This window comes from Triticum urartu, chromosome 4A (assembly GCF_056163025.1).
Source record: "Triticum urartu cultivar PI428250 chromosome 4A, HENAU_Tu73, whole genome shotgun sequence".
Lineage (NCBI taxonomy): Eukaryota > Viridiplantae > Streptophyta > Magnoliopsida > Poales > Poaceae > Triticum > Triticum urartu.
The window spans coordinates 596,370,891-596,391,073 of NC_141876.1; the positions used below are offsets into that span (position 1 = coordinate 596,370,891).

Consider the following 20,183-nt stretch of genomic DNA (forward strand, 5'->3'; position numbering starts at 1 on the left):
GGATATTCTTCTATTTCGTATAAACGTCGATAAATCGGCTTATAAAAATTCGACAAACCCTACTGGACTAGCTTGGGCGGCTGTCCACGACAGTAGGATGGGACCAGTAGAGCTGAGGAGCAGGAGTTCCCAGCTCGAGTTACCCACGAATTTCAGTCGACATACCTGAAAATCAAGTTTGGCAGTTGTGGGCACGGACTAGTACTTGCAACGCATGGCCCCCCACCAATTCAGTCGACGGACAGCACCCTGCATGAAAATCAAGTTTCTATCAAGTGTGTATTTCATTAAAAAAAAACAATTGTGGGCTTGTGGCCACCGACAATTGCAGCGCATGGTTAACAAGTCTATAAGATGCACCACCCAAGCAGTTTGTGCCGAGACAAGAGCACTTGCTGCGTGCTTGCGTTTGTGCACACATATTTACATACCACCATGGCTAAATGCCAGCTGCTGCTCCTCTTCTTGGTGTTTCTTTTGCTGGCGGCGCACGCCAAGTCATGCCACCCTGACGACCTCCGTGCATTGCAGGGCTTTGCCGGGAACCTCGGCGGCGGGGGCGCCCTTCTCCGTGCCGCGTGGTCTGGTGCGTCGTGCTGCGGCTGGGAAGGTGTGGGCTGTGACGGCGGCAGAGGCCGTGTCACGGTGCTACGGCTTCCAGGGTATGGCCTCTCGGGGCCAGTCCCAGGAGCCTTCCTGGTGGGCCTTGCGCAGCTGGAGGAGCTCTTCCTCGGCTCCAACTCTTTCACGGGCTCCCTCCCTACTTCCCTCTTCAGCCTTGTTGGGCTGCAGAAGCTCTCCTTCGAATCCAATCAGCTCACTGGACAGTTGAGCACGCACCTCCAAGAGCTCAAGAACCTCACCTTGCTGGACTTGTCCGCCAACCGCTTCTCCGGCCGCCTCCCTGACGTGTTTGACGACCTCACGTCGCTGATCCATTTGTCCATGCACTCCAATGGATTCTCTGGATCGTTGCCGCCGTCTCTGTCATCATTATTAGCTCTCCGTGAGCTCAACCTCCAGAACAACTCCTTGTCTGGTCCGATTGCTCGTGTCAACTTCTCCGGCATGCCACTTCTTGCTTCAATTGACTTTGCGGCCAACTACTTGAGTGGGTCTCTCCCGATTAGCATCGCGGATTGTACCGAACTCAAGTCGCTCAGCCTTGCCAACAACCAGTTAGTTGGCACCATCCCATCGTGGATTCGTGAGCTCGTCCACCTTCGCTACTTGGATCTCTCAAATAATTCATTGATTGGCGACGTACCCAAGGGTTTGACACTGCTTAAGGGCCTCACCACCGCTGATCGTTCACAGCGTATGGCTTTCATTAACATGCCATTGTATGTGAAGCGTAATAGGAGAACACTCCAACAACAACCAAATGTCATAACTGGAACCAACAACCATGTCAGATCTGGGGATGGCAACACTGTATCTGGAAACGACAACACTGTCATATCTGGGAACGACAACACTGTATCTGGGAGCGACAACACTGTCAGATCTGGTAACAAAAATGTCCTAACTGGTAGCAACCATGTTGTATCTGGGACCAACAATGTTGTATCTGACAATGACCATGTCGTAAATGGGAATAACAATGTTGTATCCGGGGGGAACAATATGGTAACGGGCAACAACAATGTCGTATCTGGGAGTGACCACGTCGTATATGGGAACAACAAAGTCGTAAGTGGAGGTTAATGATCTGTTAGTGGATTGATTCCGTCCTCCTCCAGACATAGCTCACATGTCCTTGTCCAAGTTCAGTGTGGCTCACAATCACATGTTGGGGCCAATCACAGTTTGTAACCTCATGGATATAGCATCCGCCCTTTTCCTATTTAAAATAAAGTTTCCCTTATAATTATGTTCCTAAGAGTTCTACAAAACTTTGTATGTAAATGCTGACCTGAACAGCAATGGGCGGCTTGCAGCTGATGTAGACCAAGCGTGATTTGCACCGTGGATTTCTAAGTGTGGTGATTATTTCATCTCTTCCATTGCCTGTGATGTGTGATGCTTTCAAGAAAAGCCGTGAATGCATTGTCTACTCCTTCATTGTGTTGACATCAGTTATTATGCAACTGGTGTAGAATACCATTCTATACACCTTATGCCTGTAAGGAAAGTGAATTGCAAAAAACCACCACATTTCAAGTTCATATCCGGATTTGCTACCACTTTCCTTGGGCGCCTAAAAAATCTACCATTTTTCTTGCTAATTTTCTAAATAAACAGTGATGACCGCCTTAGGGGTTTTAATCCAAATCCTGATAGCCTGGGCCCGCTGTCAAGTCCACATGACACTGTGTGTGTTGACTGTTCGCGTTGACTGTTAAATCAGGTCCACATGTCAGCGTTTCCAGCGGGAGGCTGTCAAAAATTGGATTAAACCACCCTAAGTCGGTCATCAGTGTTTATTGATAAAACTAGCAAGGAAACAGGTAGATTTTTGGGGCGCCCAAGGAATGTGATAGCATATCCGGATATGAACCTGAAACGTGGTGGTTTTTTGCAATTCACTCACCTGTAAGGGCATCTTCAACGCCAACCCGTGATTTGATTCAGTTAACTGAATCTTGGTGTTTGAATTAACCTATAGCTTCAGTCACAGTGAGCAAGATTCGGTTACCTGAATCTTGGTGTTTGAATGAACCTAGGTTCAGTTACAGTGAGCAAGATCCATTTAACTGCATTCAATTTAGTTAACTGAATCTTGTTGTGATTTGATTCAGTTAACTGCATTCAATTCAGTTAACTGAATCTTGGTGTTTGAATTAACCTAGGTTCAGTGAGAGAGAGCTAGATTCAGTTAAGTACTTTCAATTAACACATAGGTTCAGTGAGAGAGAGCTCGATTCAATTAACTTTGTGCAGTCACAAACAACAATACTCAGTTAACTGCATAAGTTCACTCACAACAAGATTCAATGAGCAACAAAATTTGCTAGAATTGGAGCAAACACTTGTTTCCAGATCTGGAACCCTAGAATCCCACAAACAAAAATTGCTACTCCCTCCGGTCCTTTTTAGTCTGCATATTAGTTTTGTCCAAAGTCAAGGTATCTCTACTTTGACCAAAGATATAGAAATGATTATCAACATTCACAATGCGAAATCAATATTGTTAGATTCTTTATGAAATGTAGTTTCATAGTATATATATTTGGTATTGTAGATGTTGATATTTTTTGAGATAAATTTGGTCAAACTTTGCAATGTTTGACTTGATAAAAATCTAATACGCACAGTAAAAAGGACCGGAGAGAGTACTAGAGAGAGCGAGCCAGCTCACCGGGGCCTGGACCAGCACCATTTGACAGTAGATCAACGAATTTTCCTCCAAGAATAATTGAACAATCTTCCTCCTCGATGCGGTTGCCCCATGCCATGCCGGCCAGCCAAGGTGACTAGACACATTCACCACACCTTACTCCCCACCACTCCCTCGCTGATGGGTTCGGGGCCGCCGCCACCGCCGCCTTGCCCGAGCAAGAAAGGAGAGATAGACGGCTAGGGATGGGAGTGAGGGTTGACCCAATCGCTCCGAACACGACCGTTAACGGTCGTTAGTGCCTCCTTGTCACAGCTGTCTGTCGGCGAGTGATCGGCCACGTCAAAACGCTCTTAGAAAATGAATCAATGTTTTTTTGCCACTGTCAATTCTTTGCTACAGTATAAAGTGTCACGTTTTGTGAAGTGGTGGTTTACGAGAGCTATGACACTAATGTGGTGGTTCTATGCATTTTACTCATTTTCTACAAGACAATGAGAATAACAAAAGACTTGAGTGACTATGGCAGCTGAGGGACTGTTGAAGAGACGAGCGGATCTATCAAATAAATATAAGGTACGGGTCTAGGGGAACTCTTGGCTACCTTCAGGATAATTTGGTATCAAAGTTATCATAATAACCCATGGATGATGAATCCACCATCGATCTAAACTTTGCTTAGACTCCCGCCCGAATGCAGTATCACTGTTAAAGATATATTTGGGTTACTTGTATTTGGTAGTCTAGGATTTGTAATCCGTCTCCAATTTTATATTTAAGAGAGACTTCTTGTCCTTCAAGTCTTGTACTTAATATATACTCGCCCTCGAGGCTCAATAAAACATATTCCACCAATCTCTCTCCCTTCTAACAATGTCAAATGTGTGGCTATTTTCTGTTTGGGATTTCTGAATTCAGTTATGTGGCAGCTAAATAATGCATCCTTCATTTATGTTGCAGCAACTGGGCGACAAAGATAGACTCAGCACTCTCACTGATGATATTCTCCTGGCAATCCTGGAGAGACTCAGTTCACGTATGGCTGCAATGACGAGTGTGCTCTCTACACAGTGGAAGGCATCTTCCTTGGTTGCTGCCTGAGCTCAGCATCGATGTTAGGGATTTTGCTATCCGCCCCGTGCGCTAACCCTATTGATGCAAATGATATGGAGCAAGCTATGGCGTCTTTGACAAAAGCAACCAGGAGCTTGCTGGATAAGCAGCACAGAGAATACACCATCTCAAGTTTGCAGCTTAAGCTCTATCTGTTCAACACTTTCCTGTGCGAAGTTGGCCCACTGATTGGTGATGCAATCCACAGTGGTTTATTGAAAGATTTGGATCTCGATATTCTTGATGAGACAGAGCCTCTCGACCGTAGTGAGGATGAGATGCAACAGCCAGCTCAAGACATGGATGCTTTTTTCACTGCCTACCCTAGTGTGCTCCACTGCCTCACAAAGCTCTCTCTAAAAAATGTAGGCTTTGACAAATGGGACATGCACCATCTCCTGTTTGACTGCTGGAATCAATTGAAGCATCTAACCCTTCATCATTGTGATACTGGTTCCTACTCTCTCTTTAAGATTGATGCACCACACTCAAAACTCTGTGTTCTAGAAATCTGAAAGTGTCGCTTTCTGAGAATCGGCCTTCTCTGCCTCCCTAAATTGGAGAAGTTGGTTTGCGATACTTGGATATCTCAGTGTGCCCCGTTGACCTTTGGTTTTGTCACATCTCTTGGGGAATTAGAACTCTCATGTGGTTCAGATTGTGAGCAACTCGGATTTAAATTAAGTGAGCTTCTACATGGAGTAACAGGCATACGTACTCTCACATTGGATTTCCAAGGAGAAACCGTAAGTGCTACTTTATTTCTCTAAACGGTAGTTTATTTGATATTCATCATGTCGTCACATATATGAAAGTTATATCATGGATGTGTTTATGTATGATAGAAAACATATATAGCTGTAAATTCTTTTATGATCTCATTTATGTGCTTCCAAACTATCAATTCTTATTTTGTTAGTTTATTTAATGTTGTGATCAGCTTTGGTTGCAACCTGAAATGGAGGAACTCCGCACCGCATTCAGCAAGCTAAGTAAGCTGTTTGTACATGGTATATATTTGTTGAATTTGACATTCTATGGACGACGGTCTTTCTTGTGGCAGCACCATCTATTGAAATGTTGCATATTGAGGTGATGTCTTTCTCTGCATTTCTTTTCTTGTCCACATTTGGAGCTCTAGTGTTTCACAAATTTTAGTGGATAGTTATTTAAAACTTGGTTCAAATGACATATCTAATGAATCGGTTACACACATACAGGTGTGGGAACATACATGTGATGTGGGCGGGGCCAGACCCGCTTCCTACCATGACAGAAGGAATCCTCAGTGGGAAATGCACTTGGACAGCAGCTCCGAGAACAGGCTTCTGAAAGAGCTAGAATTCGCTGGATTTAAATCGCTTGAACAGCAGTTTACATTTATAAAATCCATGTTGGAATGATCTTCCAACTTGCAGAAGATAGTTCTGAGAGACGAGGAGCAGTGTGATGACTGCGAGGCCCTTAAGGTACCTCGTCCTTCGAGATTTCCGAGAAAGGAAGATGAGCAAGAAATGGTGGTTAAGCGGATTAGAGATGGCATGTTCTCGCCAGAGATAATTTTTTACGAGTAAGAAGAGAGATGACATATCTCATTCCAAACAATTTTTGATACTTATAATTACAAGGGGTCGGGATGTTCTATGTAGGCACAGACCTGTCTTACAACCAACACTATGAACAATCTGCAAGTAACACGCTCTTCACTGGAGATAACAAACGAAGCAAGAAGATGATATCTTTTGGTTACCCGCGGTGCAGTGGTTACTCTATGCAGCTCATCCATGGATTTCATCCAGACCATGCATTGAGAGAGTCGGTATTCATAATTCTCGGGTGTGCTGTCTCTGCACCGACCAATCTTGTCTTCTATCTGACTCGAGTCATCGTCTTTGTGTCTCGCACCATCTTCTTTCTGAAAATTTCATGAACAATAGACAGATCTTGAGACAAATCAGAGGCCTTTACAGCATGAAAATAACTGGGAAATAATTCCATGAACGATAGACCGATCTGGAGACGAATCAAACTAAAGAGGACAAGCTTACATAAGGACAGGGATGTCTGATTTGGGCCCAGGACGTGAGTTGTGGAGTGAGGTAGGCCATCTCTCGCCTGCTGCCGCCTCTGGTTTTTCATCTTGGCCACCTCGCCTTCTGCCACGTCTCCACCTCCACCTAAACAGACACGGAGAAGACAGCGCTCCACACCGTCAATGCCCACAGCAAGCAGCCTAACACCCTGCCGAGGGAACGCGACGTTGCTGCCAGGAACCTATCTGATGCTACTCCACAAAGACTACACCGACAAGCGACAACCACCTTGCCACACAGGAGAACAGAGCACGGCCTACCACCCAGGTTTTTTTTCCCTCTACGGACGCATCCCCACCAAAGTGGTAGAAACCAATGGGACACCTATGATAAGTCAGGACATGCAGGAGGAACCATGGCGGCTTATTGTGAGCTCGGCATTCCTAGCGAGGTGCCGTGGTTAGTAAGTGACGCACCAATTTTAGCGAGTCCTCCCGCTTATCGTCGGGGCCATCAGGAAATCAATGCTTTGAGCGGTCCCAGTGCTCAAATTCTAGGGATATAGTGGCTTTAAAGATGGATTAGCTGTTTGTTATATACAAATTTACGAGCAGATTTTGTGTGGCCGTTTATTTTCTCATATCTTGGTTTTCCTTGTTTCTTTCCAATTTTATGATTATGGCTAAATCACTAAACCGAGCACAGCAGGGCCACGGTCATGCGATGAATGAGAAGGTTATATGGAACCAGTATGAGCTCTTGTTATGCACATCCCGCCCTTCTTCCCCTAAGGTAATTTGATCCGGCAACGGTTCGCTTATTTCAGGTTGCATGGTTATCGTCTGATGTTTAGAGGTCAAGTTATGGACGCACAAGGAGGATAAAAGTAACCGTGCATTACTCCAGTTTCTTATCATCTTGGTTCTATATTTGTTGATGGTTTTAGCCAGGACGCTATATGGCTACATGATGAACCAAGTTTGTGCTTTGTCTCTTCATTTTTGTCTGTCCATAATTTCCTTCATTTTTTAAGGCGTCCGGTAAGGAGGAAAAGGAATAAATGATCATATCATCAGAGTCAGAGGTGTTATTTTTCTATAGTACTCCCTCTGTAAAGAAATATAAGAGCGTTTAGATCACTCTAGAAATGCCTGAATATTCTTCTAGTTGGTATAAACATCGATGATGTCCTTGCATTAGTCAGCTTATTATGAAAATTTGGCATACCCTACTGGACTAGGGCCCAACTGTCCACAACAATAGGACGGGACCAGTAGAATATAGGAGCAGGAGTTCCCAGCTTGAGACATCCACGAATTTCAGTCGGCATAAAGGACCATGCATGAATATCAAGTTTGGCAGGCAGCTGCGGGCACGGATTAGTACTTGCAACGCATGGGCACCCATTAATTCAATCGACGGACAGCACCGTGCATGAAAATCAAGTTTCAACCACTGACTAGCAGGCAGTTGTGGACTTGTGGCCACTGACTAGTACTACTACTACTGAACCAATTGCAACGCATGGTTAACAAGGCTATAAGATGCACCACCACCCAAGCAGTTTGTGCCAAGAGCATTTTCTGAGTTCTTGCGCTTGTGTACACATAGTTACATACCACAATGGCGAAATGCTGGCTGCTGCTCCTCCTCTTGGCGTTTCTCTTGCCAGCGGCGCACGCTAAGTCATGCCACCCTAACGACCTCTGTGCGTTGCGGGGCTTTGCCGGGTACCTCGGCGGCGGGGGCGTCCTTCTCCGTGCCGAGTGGTCTGGCGCCTCATGCTTCCAGATGGCAACGGGGACGAAACCCATCGGGTTTTGCCTTCCCGAACCCATCCCCACGAGAACATCGCAAACCCATCCCCGTCCCCATCACCATGTGCGGGGCTAGTTTTTCGCCCGTCCTCTAAACCCATCGGGTTTCGGGGAACCCACGGGGAACCCATGAGAAAATAAAAATATTTAAACAAACATAGTGGCGACAAAGAATAACATTTGAATAGCAACAACACTCTGTCATATCCGGAGACAACAACACTGTCATATCTGGGAACAACAACACTCTATCCGGGACCAACAACACAGTCGTATCTGGGAGCAACAATGTCCTAACTGGCAGCAACCATGTTGTATCTGGCAGCAATAATGTTGTAAGTGATACCAGCCATGTCGTAAATGGGAGCAACAATACTGTATCCGGGAGGAGCAATATGGTAAACCGGAACAACAATATTGTATCTGGGAGTAACCATGTCGTATCTGGGAACAACAAAGTCGTAACTGGAGGTTAATGATCTGTCAGTGGATTGATTCCATCTTCCCTGACGGTGCTCATTACCTTGTCCAGGTTCAGTGTGGCTTACAATCACTTGGTGGGGCCAATCGCGTTTGTAACTTCATGGATATAGCATCCTATTCCTACTACTTTAAATAAAAGTAATCCCTAAAATGTCTACAGTTTTTTTACATAAAAATGCTGACCTGAACAGCAATAGGCGGCTTATAGCTGATGTAGACCAAGTGTGTTTGCTTATTATATACAAATATTGCATCGTGTATGTCTAGATGTGGTTTCTTAATCTCTTCTTCTATGTGTTGTGTGATGCTTTCTTATTAAGCTTAATGTCAGCTGGTTATATGCATCACTTTGAGATGTTTGGATGAAGGAATGGAGCAAAAGAGTAGAGATTAATGTTGTTGGCATCAGGTCACTTATGTAGTGCTACAACATTAATGCATATCTACTCCCTCATTGTGTTGACATCAGCTCAGTTGTACTGTACGGGGATGGATACGGATACGGGGCTATGGATAAGGCAGTGTAGAGATACAACGTTTTAGAAAACATAGCCACACCGGGATATGTTAGTTATCTGTGATGTATCCTTCATTGCGCTGCAATTCACGTTCTGTTATTACACCTATCCTACAGAAAATTGGGGAGCTAGCTGCCACTTTTGTGTCTGTTCAACATGTTGGGATATCTGATAATGTCCCTGCTTATTTTTGTGCAAAGCATGCTAGCACTTTGGAGGAGACGAATAGTTCGCTTGATGTAAGCCGGGTCTTCCTAGTTTCTAGCATGTTGGATGATTGTAATTGGATGTTAATTTCTTAGTGAAGCTTCCATGGTTCGATAATAAAAATGTCGTATAATGGAGCTATTATGCAACAGGTGTATATTTGTCTATTAGGAAGAGCAACGATGTTGTATTTCATTGATGATGAAGAAGAAACATTACCAGGCCCGTAGCAGACACCTGTGCAGCATGTCCGACTGCACAGGGCCCCTAGCACTACAACTTAATGATTAATCAAGGCACGGGGTACTAAAACGTATTCATTGGGAACATGCACCACAACTCACAGCTACTCGATCTCATGCACGCCTCTCCTCCTTTCGATAACTTCTCCTTCTGTTTCTTTGTATTCTCTTTAACTTCCAGCGAGCAGTGCAAATCCCGTCCTCCATCGATGGCTGGTAGATTAATTCCTTCAAGGTATGCTCCATCCTCAGTCCAACATCTATTTATTCGGCGTGTTCTTCTCGATTTCTCATGTCTACTATGTTTCTTCATATTACATTGTTGCTTGCTACCTATGCTGCCCGACTAGAGCTTTAACCAGGCTACTAGACGCATTGCCTTTGGCCCGGCCCCATATGGTCTTCTTCCCAAGTTCTTTTCATTCCTTTTCGTTTCTATGTTCTATTTCTTTCCTTTTTGTGGGAATATATGTTCTATTTCTAACACATCATAAGTTTTTTACCGAACTAATCACTTGATCTAAAACTTGTGATCTGGATAAGTTTTTGACAAAATAATCAAATGATATTTTGGAGAAGATTTCTTATGAAAAACAAATCGAAGATTTGTGACAGGGAATGCTAGTAGGATGGCATGCTTCTGCTAAATAACGTACTAATTTTGAGTTTTGAGAATCGCCTTTTGAGTATAAAATTTTATTCCCGTAATTGCCACTAGTTATATCAAGGGCCTAATTTTGGATTTGGCACGGTGCCCCCGTTTTCTTGGGTACGGCCCTGAACAACATCGAAAGCTCGTGAGGAACACACAGGCACAATGACAACACAACACAACTGCACTACTATTATGTACCCCTTAAGCCCGTGAGGCACGACTGATAGGGTTCAGTTTGACCTCTAACACGGAGAAAACAAAGTTTCTTTTGTGAGTGTAAAAGTGTTTTATTCCAGGATTATATTGTTACAGTCCAGAGGCAAGAATTTCTCAGTACATTGGGATGTCTAGAATTTCTCAGTACATTGGGATGTCTGTGTAGCAACACAGCTGTGCTACTCTTTGTACGGCTATATCTCGTCAAGAGGCAAGTATTTTTGTTTTCCTACTGTTTCAACAGCTAGGCCCCACACATCAAAGAAATAAGTTTGAAAGGAAACTTTGATTCATTTATTGATTTTGGATAAAGCAATTGGTGACTTTTGCCTTTGTGACAGGCGTCACAAACAAATTCATTGTTAAAAAAACTAACACATCGGAGCTTGGCTAATTTTTCCCCTAACAATAGTGGATGACGGATGCCCTAAATGTCGGTGCCACCTTGATATGTCCATTTTGCATCATGTTTTCCTACTGTTATTTATGATGTTTTCATGCATAATAATGCTTTTTGGAGTAATTCTAATGCCTTTTCTCTCATAATATGTAAGGTTCACACAAAGAGGGTGAATAGCGGCAGCTGGAATTCTGGACCTGAAAAAGCTACATCAGGCCACCTATTCCGCACAACTCCAAATGAGCTGAAACTTCATGGAGTTTTTTATGAAATATATAAAAAACTATTGGAGCAAATAACTATTAGAGGGGGCCCACCAGGTGGGCACAATCCACCTGGGCATGCCCTGGTGGGTTATGCCCTCCTCGGCCCACCTCCGGTGCCCCTCTTCTGGTATATAAGTCATTTTGACCTAGAAAAAAAATGGAGAGAGGACTTTCGGGATGAAGCGCCGCCGTCTCGAGATGGAACTTGGGCAGGAGCACTTTTGCCCTCCGGCGAAGCGATTCCGTCGGGGGAACTTCCCTCCTGGAGGGGGAAATCATCGTCATCATCATCACCAACAACTCTCCCATCTTGGGAAGGGCAATCTCCATCAATCTCTAAAACCCTATTTCATCTCTTGTGTTCAATCTTTCTACCGAAACCTTAGATTGGTGCTTGTGGGTGACTAGTAGTGTTGATTAGATCTTGTAGTTGATTACTATATGGTTTACTTGGTGGAAGATTATATGTCCGGATCCATTATGCTATCTAATACCCCTCTGATCTTGAGCATGATTATCATTTATGAGTAGCTACTTTTGTTCTTGAGGTCACGGGAGAAATCTTGTTGCAAGTAATCATGTGAACTTGATATGTGCTTGATATTTTGGTGGTATGTATGTTGTGATTCCCTTAGTGGTGTCATGTGAACGTCGACTACATGGCACTTCACCATATTTGGGCCTAAGGGAATGCATTGTGGAGTAGTTATTAGATGATGGGTTGTGAGAGTGACAGAAGCTTAAACCCTAGTTTATGCGCTACTTCGTAAGGGATGGATTTGGATCCAAAAGTTTAATGCTATGGTTAGATTTTATCTTAATACTTTTCTCGTAGTTGTGGATGCTTGCGAGGGGGTTAACCATAAGTAGGAGGTTTGTTTAAGTAAGAATATCACCTAAGCACCAGTCCACCCACATATCAAATTATTAAAGTAGCAAACACGAATCAAACCAACATGATGAAAGTGACTAGATGAAATTCTTGTGTACCCTCAAGAATGTTTTGCTTATCATAAGAGACCGTTTTGGCATGTCCTTTGCCTCAAAAGGATTGAGCTCCTTTGCTGCACTTTTGTTACCGTTGTCGTTACTTGCTCGTTACAAATTATCTTGCTATCAAACTACTCGTTACTTATAATTCCAGTGCTTGTAGAGAATACCTTGCTGAAAACCGTTTGTCATTTCTTTCTGCTCCTCGTTGGGTTCAACACTCTTAATTATCAAAAGCACTACGATTGATCCCCTATACTTGTGGGTCATCGCACCCACCCGAAGAGGATTTGCTGGCACCGAGTACTTGCTTCTTGGCATCTTGTCCCATGTGCTTGCTAGGGTATATACCTGTCTGATAACCCACAAGTATAGGGGTCGCAACTGTTTTTGAGGGTAGAGTATTCAACCCAAATTTATTGATTCGGCACAAGGGGATCCAAAGAATATTCTCAAGTATTAGTAGCTGAGTTGTCAATTCAACCACACCTGGAAACTTAATATCTGTAGCAAGGAATTTAATAGCAAAGTAATATGATAGTAGTGGTAACGATGGCAAAAGGTAACGGTAGCAAAAGTAATATTTTTGGATTTTATAGTGATGGTAACAGTAGCAGCGGAAAAGTAAATAAGCGAAGAACAATATAGGAAAAACTCGTAGGCATTGGATCGGTGATGGAGAATTATGCCGGATGCGATCGATCATGTAACAGTCATAACATACACAGAACTAGCTTCAGTTCATCAATGTAATGTAGGCATGTATTCCGAATATAGTCATACGTGCTTATGGAAAAGAACTTGCATGACATATTTTGTCCTACCCTCCCGTGGCAGCGGGGTCCTAACGGAAACTAAGGGATATTAAGGCCTCCTTTTAATAGAGTACCAGACCAAAGAATTAACACATAGTGAATACATGAACTACTCAAACTACAGTCATCACCGGTAAGTATCCCGATTATTGTCACTTCGGGGTTAACGGATCATAATACATAATAGGTGACTATAGACTTGCAAGATAGGATCAAGAACTCTCATATATTCATGAAAACATAATAGGTTCAGATCTGAAATCATGGCACTCGGGCCCTAGTAACAAGCATTAAGCATAGCAAAGTCATAGCAACATCGGTCTCAGAACATAGTGGATACTAGGGATCAAACCCTAACAAAACTAACTCGATTACATGATAAATCTCATCCAACCCATCACCGTCCAGCAAATCTACGATGGAATTACTCACGCACGGCGGTGAGCATAATGAAATTGGCGATGAAGGAAGGTTGATGATGACGATGGCGAAGGATTCCCCTCTCCGGAGCCCCGAACGGACTCCGGATCAGCCCTCCCGAGAGAGTTTAGGGATTGGCGGCGGCTCCGTATCGTAAAACGCGATGAATCCTTCTCTCTGATTTTTTTCTCCCCGAAAGTGAATATATGGAGTCAAGGTTGAGGTAGGTGGAGCGTCAGGGGGCCCATGAGGCAGGGGGGCGCGCCTAGGGGGGTAGGGCGCGCCCCCACCCTCATGGACAGGTGGTGGGCCCCCTGACGTGGATCTTTCTTCCAGTATTTTTTTTATATTCCAAAATAATTCTCCGTTGATTTTCAGGTCATTCCGATAACTTTTATTTCTGCACAAAAATAACACCATGGCAATTCTGCTGAAAACAGCGTCATTCCAGGTTAGTTCCATTCAAATCATGCAAGTTAGAGTCCAAAATAAGGGCAAAAGTGTTTGGAAAAGTAGATACGACGGAGACGTATCAACTCCCCCAAGCTTAAACCTTTTACTTGTCCTCAAGCAATTCAGTTGATAAACTGAAAGTGATAAAGAAAAACTTTTACAAACTATGTTTGCTCTTGTTGTTGTAAATATGTAAAGCCAGCATTTAGGTTTTCAGCAAAGATTATGAACTAACCATATTCACAATAACATTTAGGTCTCATGTTTACTCATATCAATGGCATAATCAGCTAGCGAGCAATAATAACAAATCTCGGATGACAACACTTTCTCAAAATAATCATGATATGATATGACAAGATGGTATCTCGCTAGCCCTTTCTGAGATCGCAAAATATAAATGCAGAGCACCTTTAAGGATCAATGACTGACTAGACTTTGTAATTCATGGTAAAAAAGATCCAGTCAAGTCACACTACTAGGAAAAGGGCTATAGATGAAATTGACACTAATGGCGCACCAGACATGTGGTGCGCCACTACTATATACTAATGGCGCACCATGTGTTGGTGCACCATTAGTGTCCAAATACTAATGGCGCACCACATCCACGGTGCGCCATTAGTAACAAGATTTTTTTAATTTTTTTCAAAACTAGTAATGTCGCAGTAGGGGATAGTGCGCCATTACTAGTTAAACTAGTAATGGCGCACCACATCCACGGTGCGCCATTAGTAATTTTTTTTCAATTTTTTTTATTTTTTTTCAAAACTAGTAATGGCGCACCAGGGGATAGTGGCGCACCACTCCCACGATGCGCCATTACTAACTTGGCCCAAAAATTCCCTCGCATGCACCCCCCCCGGTGGACTGCCTTTTCAGTTTTAAAAAAATAAAAGGAAATGATGAAAATGTCAAAAAAATAAAAGAAAATAAGTTTTCCATGTGATATGTGGTCTAGTTGTTGGGAAAATTTACAAAAATGAATTTCGACTTTATTTGCAAAATCTCTCCGGAATTTGTAAAATGGGCATAACTTTTGCATACGAATTCAGATTAAAAAGTTTTCTATATGAAAATCCATCTACTCGAAAAATCATCTACTTTTGCAGAACTTTTCCCCGTTAAACATTTTCAAAAACCTAACAGAAAAAAGTTACAGGGCTTTTAAGATCTGGAGACAAAAAAATTCAAAAAATTTCAAACTTACTAGTGGCGCACCAGTAATAGAAAAAAAATTAGCTTCAAATTTTTTTCAGGATTTTTTTTTAAAATATGATACGTAATATGAACGGAAGTTTGAAATATTTTTTCAAAATTTCATCACACTCATGAACATGAACAAAGTCCTAAACATCAACAAGGTTTAATAGGATTGATATGCTAGATATATCAACAAGTGCCTTTGAAGTGAGCTGGTGCTGGGGTTGGATAGAACTTTGAAGTTAAGCATGCTTGAAAAATAAAAAGATGAAAAAAAATTGAAAAAAATTATTACTAATAGCGCACTTCTATGTGGTGCGCCATTACTAAGTCAGATAGTAATGGCGCACCTCTAGACATACTAATGGCGCACTACAGGTGCGCCATTAGTATCTGGTATACTAATGGCATACCAGTGGTGCGCCATTTGTAAAAAATACTAGTGGCGTGGTACTAGTGGCGCACCAGTAGTGCGCCATTAGTAGGCAAAACGGATGCGCCACTAGTAGGCCTTTTCCTAGTAGTGTCATACTCAATGTAAACTAATAATAATGGATGCAAATGACAATGGTGCTCTCCAACTGGTGCTTTTTAATAAGAGGGTGATGACTCAACATAAAAGTAAATAGATAGGCCCTTCGCAGAGGGAAGCAAAGATTTGTAGAGGTGCCAGAGCTCGGTTTTGAAATAGATATAAATAATATTTTGAGCGGTATATTTTCATTGTCAACATAACAACCGAGAGATCTTGATATCTTCCATGCTACACACATTATAGCCGGTTCCCAAACAGAATGGTAAAGTTTATACCCCCCCTCCACCAATAAGCATCAATCCATGGCTTGCTCGAAACAATGAGTGCCTCCAACTAACAAGAGTCCCGGGGGAGTTTTGTTTGCAGTTAATTTGATTTGATTTGCATAAAGCATGGGACTGGGCATCCCGGTGACCAGCCATTTTCTCGTGAGTGAGGAGCGGAGTCCACTCCTCTTGAGAATAACCCGCCTAGCATGGAAGATACATACAACCCTAGTTGATACATGAGTTATTTGAGCATACAAAACAGAATGTTTTTTTGAAGGTTTAGAGTTTGGCACGTACAAATTTACTTGGAACGGCAGGTAGATACCGTATATAGGTAGGTATGGTGGACTCATATGGAACAACTTTGGGGTTTATGGAATTGGATGCACAAGCAGTATTCCCGCTTAGTACAAGTGAAGGCTAGCAAAAGACTAGGAAGCGACCAGTTAGAGAGCGACAACAGTCATGAACATGCATTAAAATTAATCAACACCGAATGCAAGCATGAGTATGATATAATGCACCATGAACATAAATATCGTAGAGTCTATGTTGATTTTGTTTCAACTACATGCGTGAACATGTGCCAAGTCAAGCCACTCGAATCGTTCAAAAGAGGATACCACCCTATCATACCACATCACAACCATTTTGATAGCATGTTGGCACTCAAGTTAAACCATTATAAACTCCTAGCTAATTAAACATGGCATAAGCAACTATAATCTCTAATTGTCATTGCAAATATGTTTTTTTTCATAATAGGCTGAATCAGGAATGATGAACTAATCATATTTACAAAAACAAGAGAGGTCAAGTTCATACCAGCTTTTCTCATCTCAATAAGTTCATCATATAATCATAATTATTGCCTTTCACTTGCACGACTGAATAGTGTGGATAACAATAGTGCACGTCCATTGGACTAAGCTGGAATCTGTAAACATTCAATTCAAGAAAGAAGACAAGGTAATATGGGCTCTTTGTTAGATCAACAATAATGCATATGAGAGCCACTCAACATTTTCATTATGGTCTTCTCCTCTCAACCCCCAAAGAACAAGAAAAGAAATAAAACTATTTACACAGGAAAGCTCCCAACAAGCAAAAGAAGAACGAGAAATCTTTTTGGGTTTTCTTTTTAGTTACTACTACTACAACATGAAAAGTAAACTAACTAAAAGCTACAAGTAATTTTTTTGGTTTTTCTTAAGGTTTATCAAACACACAAGAAGAAAGCATAAAAAGGGAAAATAAACTAGCATGGATGATACAGTGAAAAAGTATGAGCACCGACAACTAGCATGAGTGTGTGAACATAAATGTAATGTCGGTGAGAAATACATACTCCCCCAAACTTAGGATTTTGGCCTAAGTTGGTCTATGGCCACGGCTGGCCTGGTGGATATCCAAAGTTGTAGTTGGGGTCGTACTGAGAAGAATCCCCCTGGTGCCACTGGTTGGCAGTCTCTTCCGGATTCCACTGACAAACAGACTGCCGGTGAGGATCAAATTGTGGTTCCGGCTCTGGCTCTGTAGCTGGTGTGGGGTTTCGGTAGGCGTGAATGGCCTCCGGCGGAACAAGGTACTTGCCTGCAGATAAGTCAAACAAGGAAGGATAAGACAAAGTAATAGTCTCAGGGTGATTTTATCAAATATCAGCTTGTACTTAAGCATCTTTTCCTTATTCTTAACGATAAAATCATGTGCTACCATACTCTTATAGTCTAGAAAAACAGGAGGCATCAACTTCTCTTCCTTCTCATAATGCCTAATAGGTATGTTAAAGTGTGCGGCGAGGCGCGAGGCGAAGATACCTTCTAAGATGGGGCCCTTAGTACGGTTAAGTTTAACTGCTTTGCAACAATAGCGCCCATACTAAATGTGCCATCACGGAACAAGGCATGGCACAGAATAACAATATCAGGGGCACTAAGGTTGCCACAGTTTCCGCGACTAATTAAACATCTACTAGCAAATATTGCAAAGTAACGTAAAACAGGAAAATGTATGCTAGTAATTCTTGCATCGAAAACTTTCCTCATTTCCCCTACAACAATTGTATCAATAAACCCTTCCATATCGTCACGATATGGTTCCTCTACACTGCCCTCGAAAGGGATCAAACAAATCCGACAAATATCACGAAGTGACATCTCCTTATGCTCATAATATAAATAAAATTCCACCGTAGGTGGTGAGCTCCTAGCATGGAAATGTAAGTTTTGCATAAAGATATTGGTGAGTAAGAGATACTGTTCGCGTTGGTCATGGAGGAAGGCGGTGAGGCCTGCATTCTTAGCCAACTCATAGAAATCATCATAAATCCCGGCTGCTATCAAGAAATCATCACAAGGCCATTCACACAGCCGGACCTCCGCGGTGCGAGAGAGATTATACTTGGGCTTCTTGTTCTCTTCACTTTGTTTATCCTTCGAGCTTCGGCTCGATGAGCCCCTCAAAGATCTCCTCATCTTTTTCTTATTTTTTTTTGAAATTTTTAGCAACTTCAAAATAAAAGTGAACCAAATCAACAAAATTGATAGCAACTACTCTTACAAGTGCCTAGAGACTATATCATGCATTAGAACTACTTGGGACCATATAAATTTGACATGCAAGCTCAAGAACAGGGTCACCTAGGCAGAAAATTTTTGCAACGAATAAAGCACTAGAATAAAAACTAATTGGACCATTGGAGGAGTCACATACCAAAGAACAATCCCCCAAAGAAGTTTTGTGAATGGAGTTTTGAGCAAGGAGATCGAAAATGGCAGCAAGATGAGCTAGAACTCGTACTTGAGCTGGTTAGTGATTTTTGTGGGAGGAAGAAGGAGTGTGTGGTGGCTGGAATAAGTGTAGAGGAGCCACCGTGGGCCCACGAGGCAGGGGGGCGCGCCCAGGGGGTAGGGCGTGCCCTCCACCCTCGTGGGCACGTGGCTGCTCCCCCTGCTGTGTTTTCAATGCCAGATATTCTCAAATATTCTAGAAAAAATCATATTTAATTTTCAGGGCATTTGGAGAACCTTTATTTTCGGGGTATTTTTTTATTACATTGATAATTCAGAAAACAGATAGAAAAATACTATTTTTGCTTTATTTACTATAAATAACAGAATTAAAAAGAGGGTACAGAGAGTTGTGTTTTCTAAATTCATCCATCTCATGCTCATCAAAAGGAATCCACTAACAAGGTTGATCAGGTCTTGTTAACAAACTCATTTCGAATGACATGAAACTAGAGAATTTTCGAATAACACTAGGTTACCTCAACGGGGATATGCATGTCCCCAACAATAAGAATATCATATTTCTTCTTGACAGTAGGAAGAGGAAATTCAAAACCTCCAATAGTGATTGTTGAAATTTTTCCAATAGAATTGATACTGTGGACTTGAGGTTGTTTCCTCGGAAAGTGTACCGTGTGCTCATTACCATTAACATAAAAAGTGACATTGCCTTTGGTGCAATCAATAACAGCCCCTGCAGTATTCAAAAAGGGTCTTCCAAGAATAATAGACATACTATCGTCCTCGGGAATATCAACAATAACAAAGTCCGTTAAATTAGTAACGTTTGCAACCACAACAGGCACATCCTCACAAATACCGACAGGTATAGCAGTTGATTTATCAGCCATTTGCAAAGATATTTCAGTAGGTGTCAACTTATTCAAATCAAGTCTACGATATAAAGAGAGAGCCATAACACTAACACCGGCTCCAAGATCACATAAAAGCAGTTTTAACATAGTTTCTTTTAATGGAGCATGGTATAGTTGGTACTCCTGGATCTCCAAGTTTCTTTGGTATTCCACCCTTAAAAGTAGTCTCATCATAATCATACATGGTATATTTGAACATACAAATAGTCTCATAATCATCATCCAACACAATGTGGTCTCTCGTCATCATCTCGAAAATAACGATACATGCAAGTCTCGAATACTTGCAACTACAACGTCATCCATCTAAACAATGATGTACGTGAGAAGTGCTATCACTATGAGTGATAGTGGAACTATGCAGTACATGAGGCGGCGAATATGAGGCCTCTCTCGCGCTAGCGTGTACCTCAAGTAACTAGCGTGTGCTTCTTGTCTGCTTTTGAAGCCTTTATGGCTGGCGCCCGAGACCCCCTCCACTTGCGCCTGACACTCATAGCACTCGTCATACACTCTCGGAACCTTCCCTTCGTACACGATATAGCACTCCTTCACCATCAAGAATCTAGGTACCTGTTAGAGATGCATCTTCATCAAGAGAATG

General features: G+C 42.4%; 1 protein-coding gene and 1 pseudogene across 1 annotated transcript; both read left to right on the top strand.

Moving 5' to 3' along the window:
* Positions 1–354: 354 nt before the first annotated feature.
* On the top strand, positions 355–1,982 carry LOC125530363 (uncharacterized). The gene has a single exon (XM_048694767.2). It carries the CDS (start codon positions 355–357, stop codon positions 1,705–1,707), a length of 1,353 nt encoding a protein of 450 aa, XP_048550724.2. The 3' UTR covers positions 1,708–1,982.
* A 2,249-nt stretch (positions 1,983–4,231) lies between these two features.
* LOC147977024 (uncharacterized) lies at positions 4,232–5,967 on the top strand (annotated as a pseudogene).
* Positions 5,968–20,183: the final 14,216 nt, after the last annotated feature.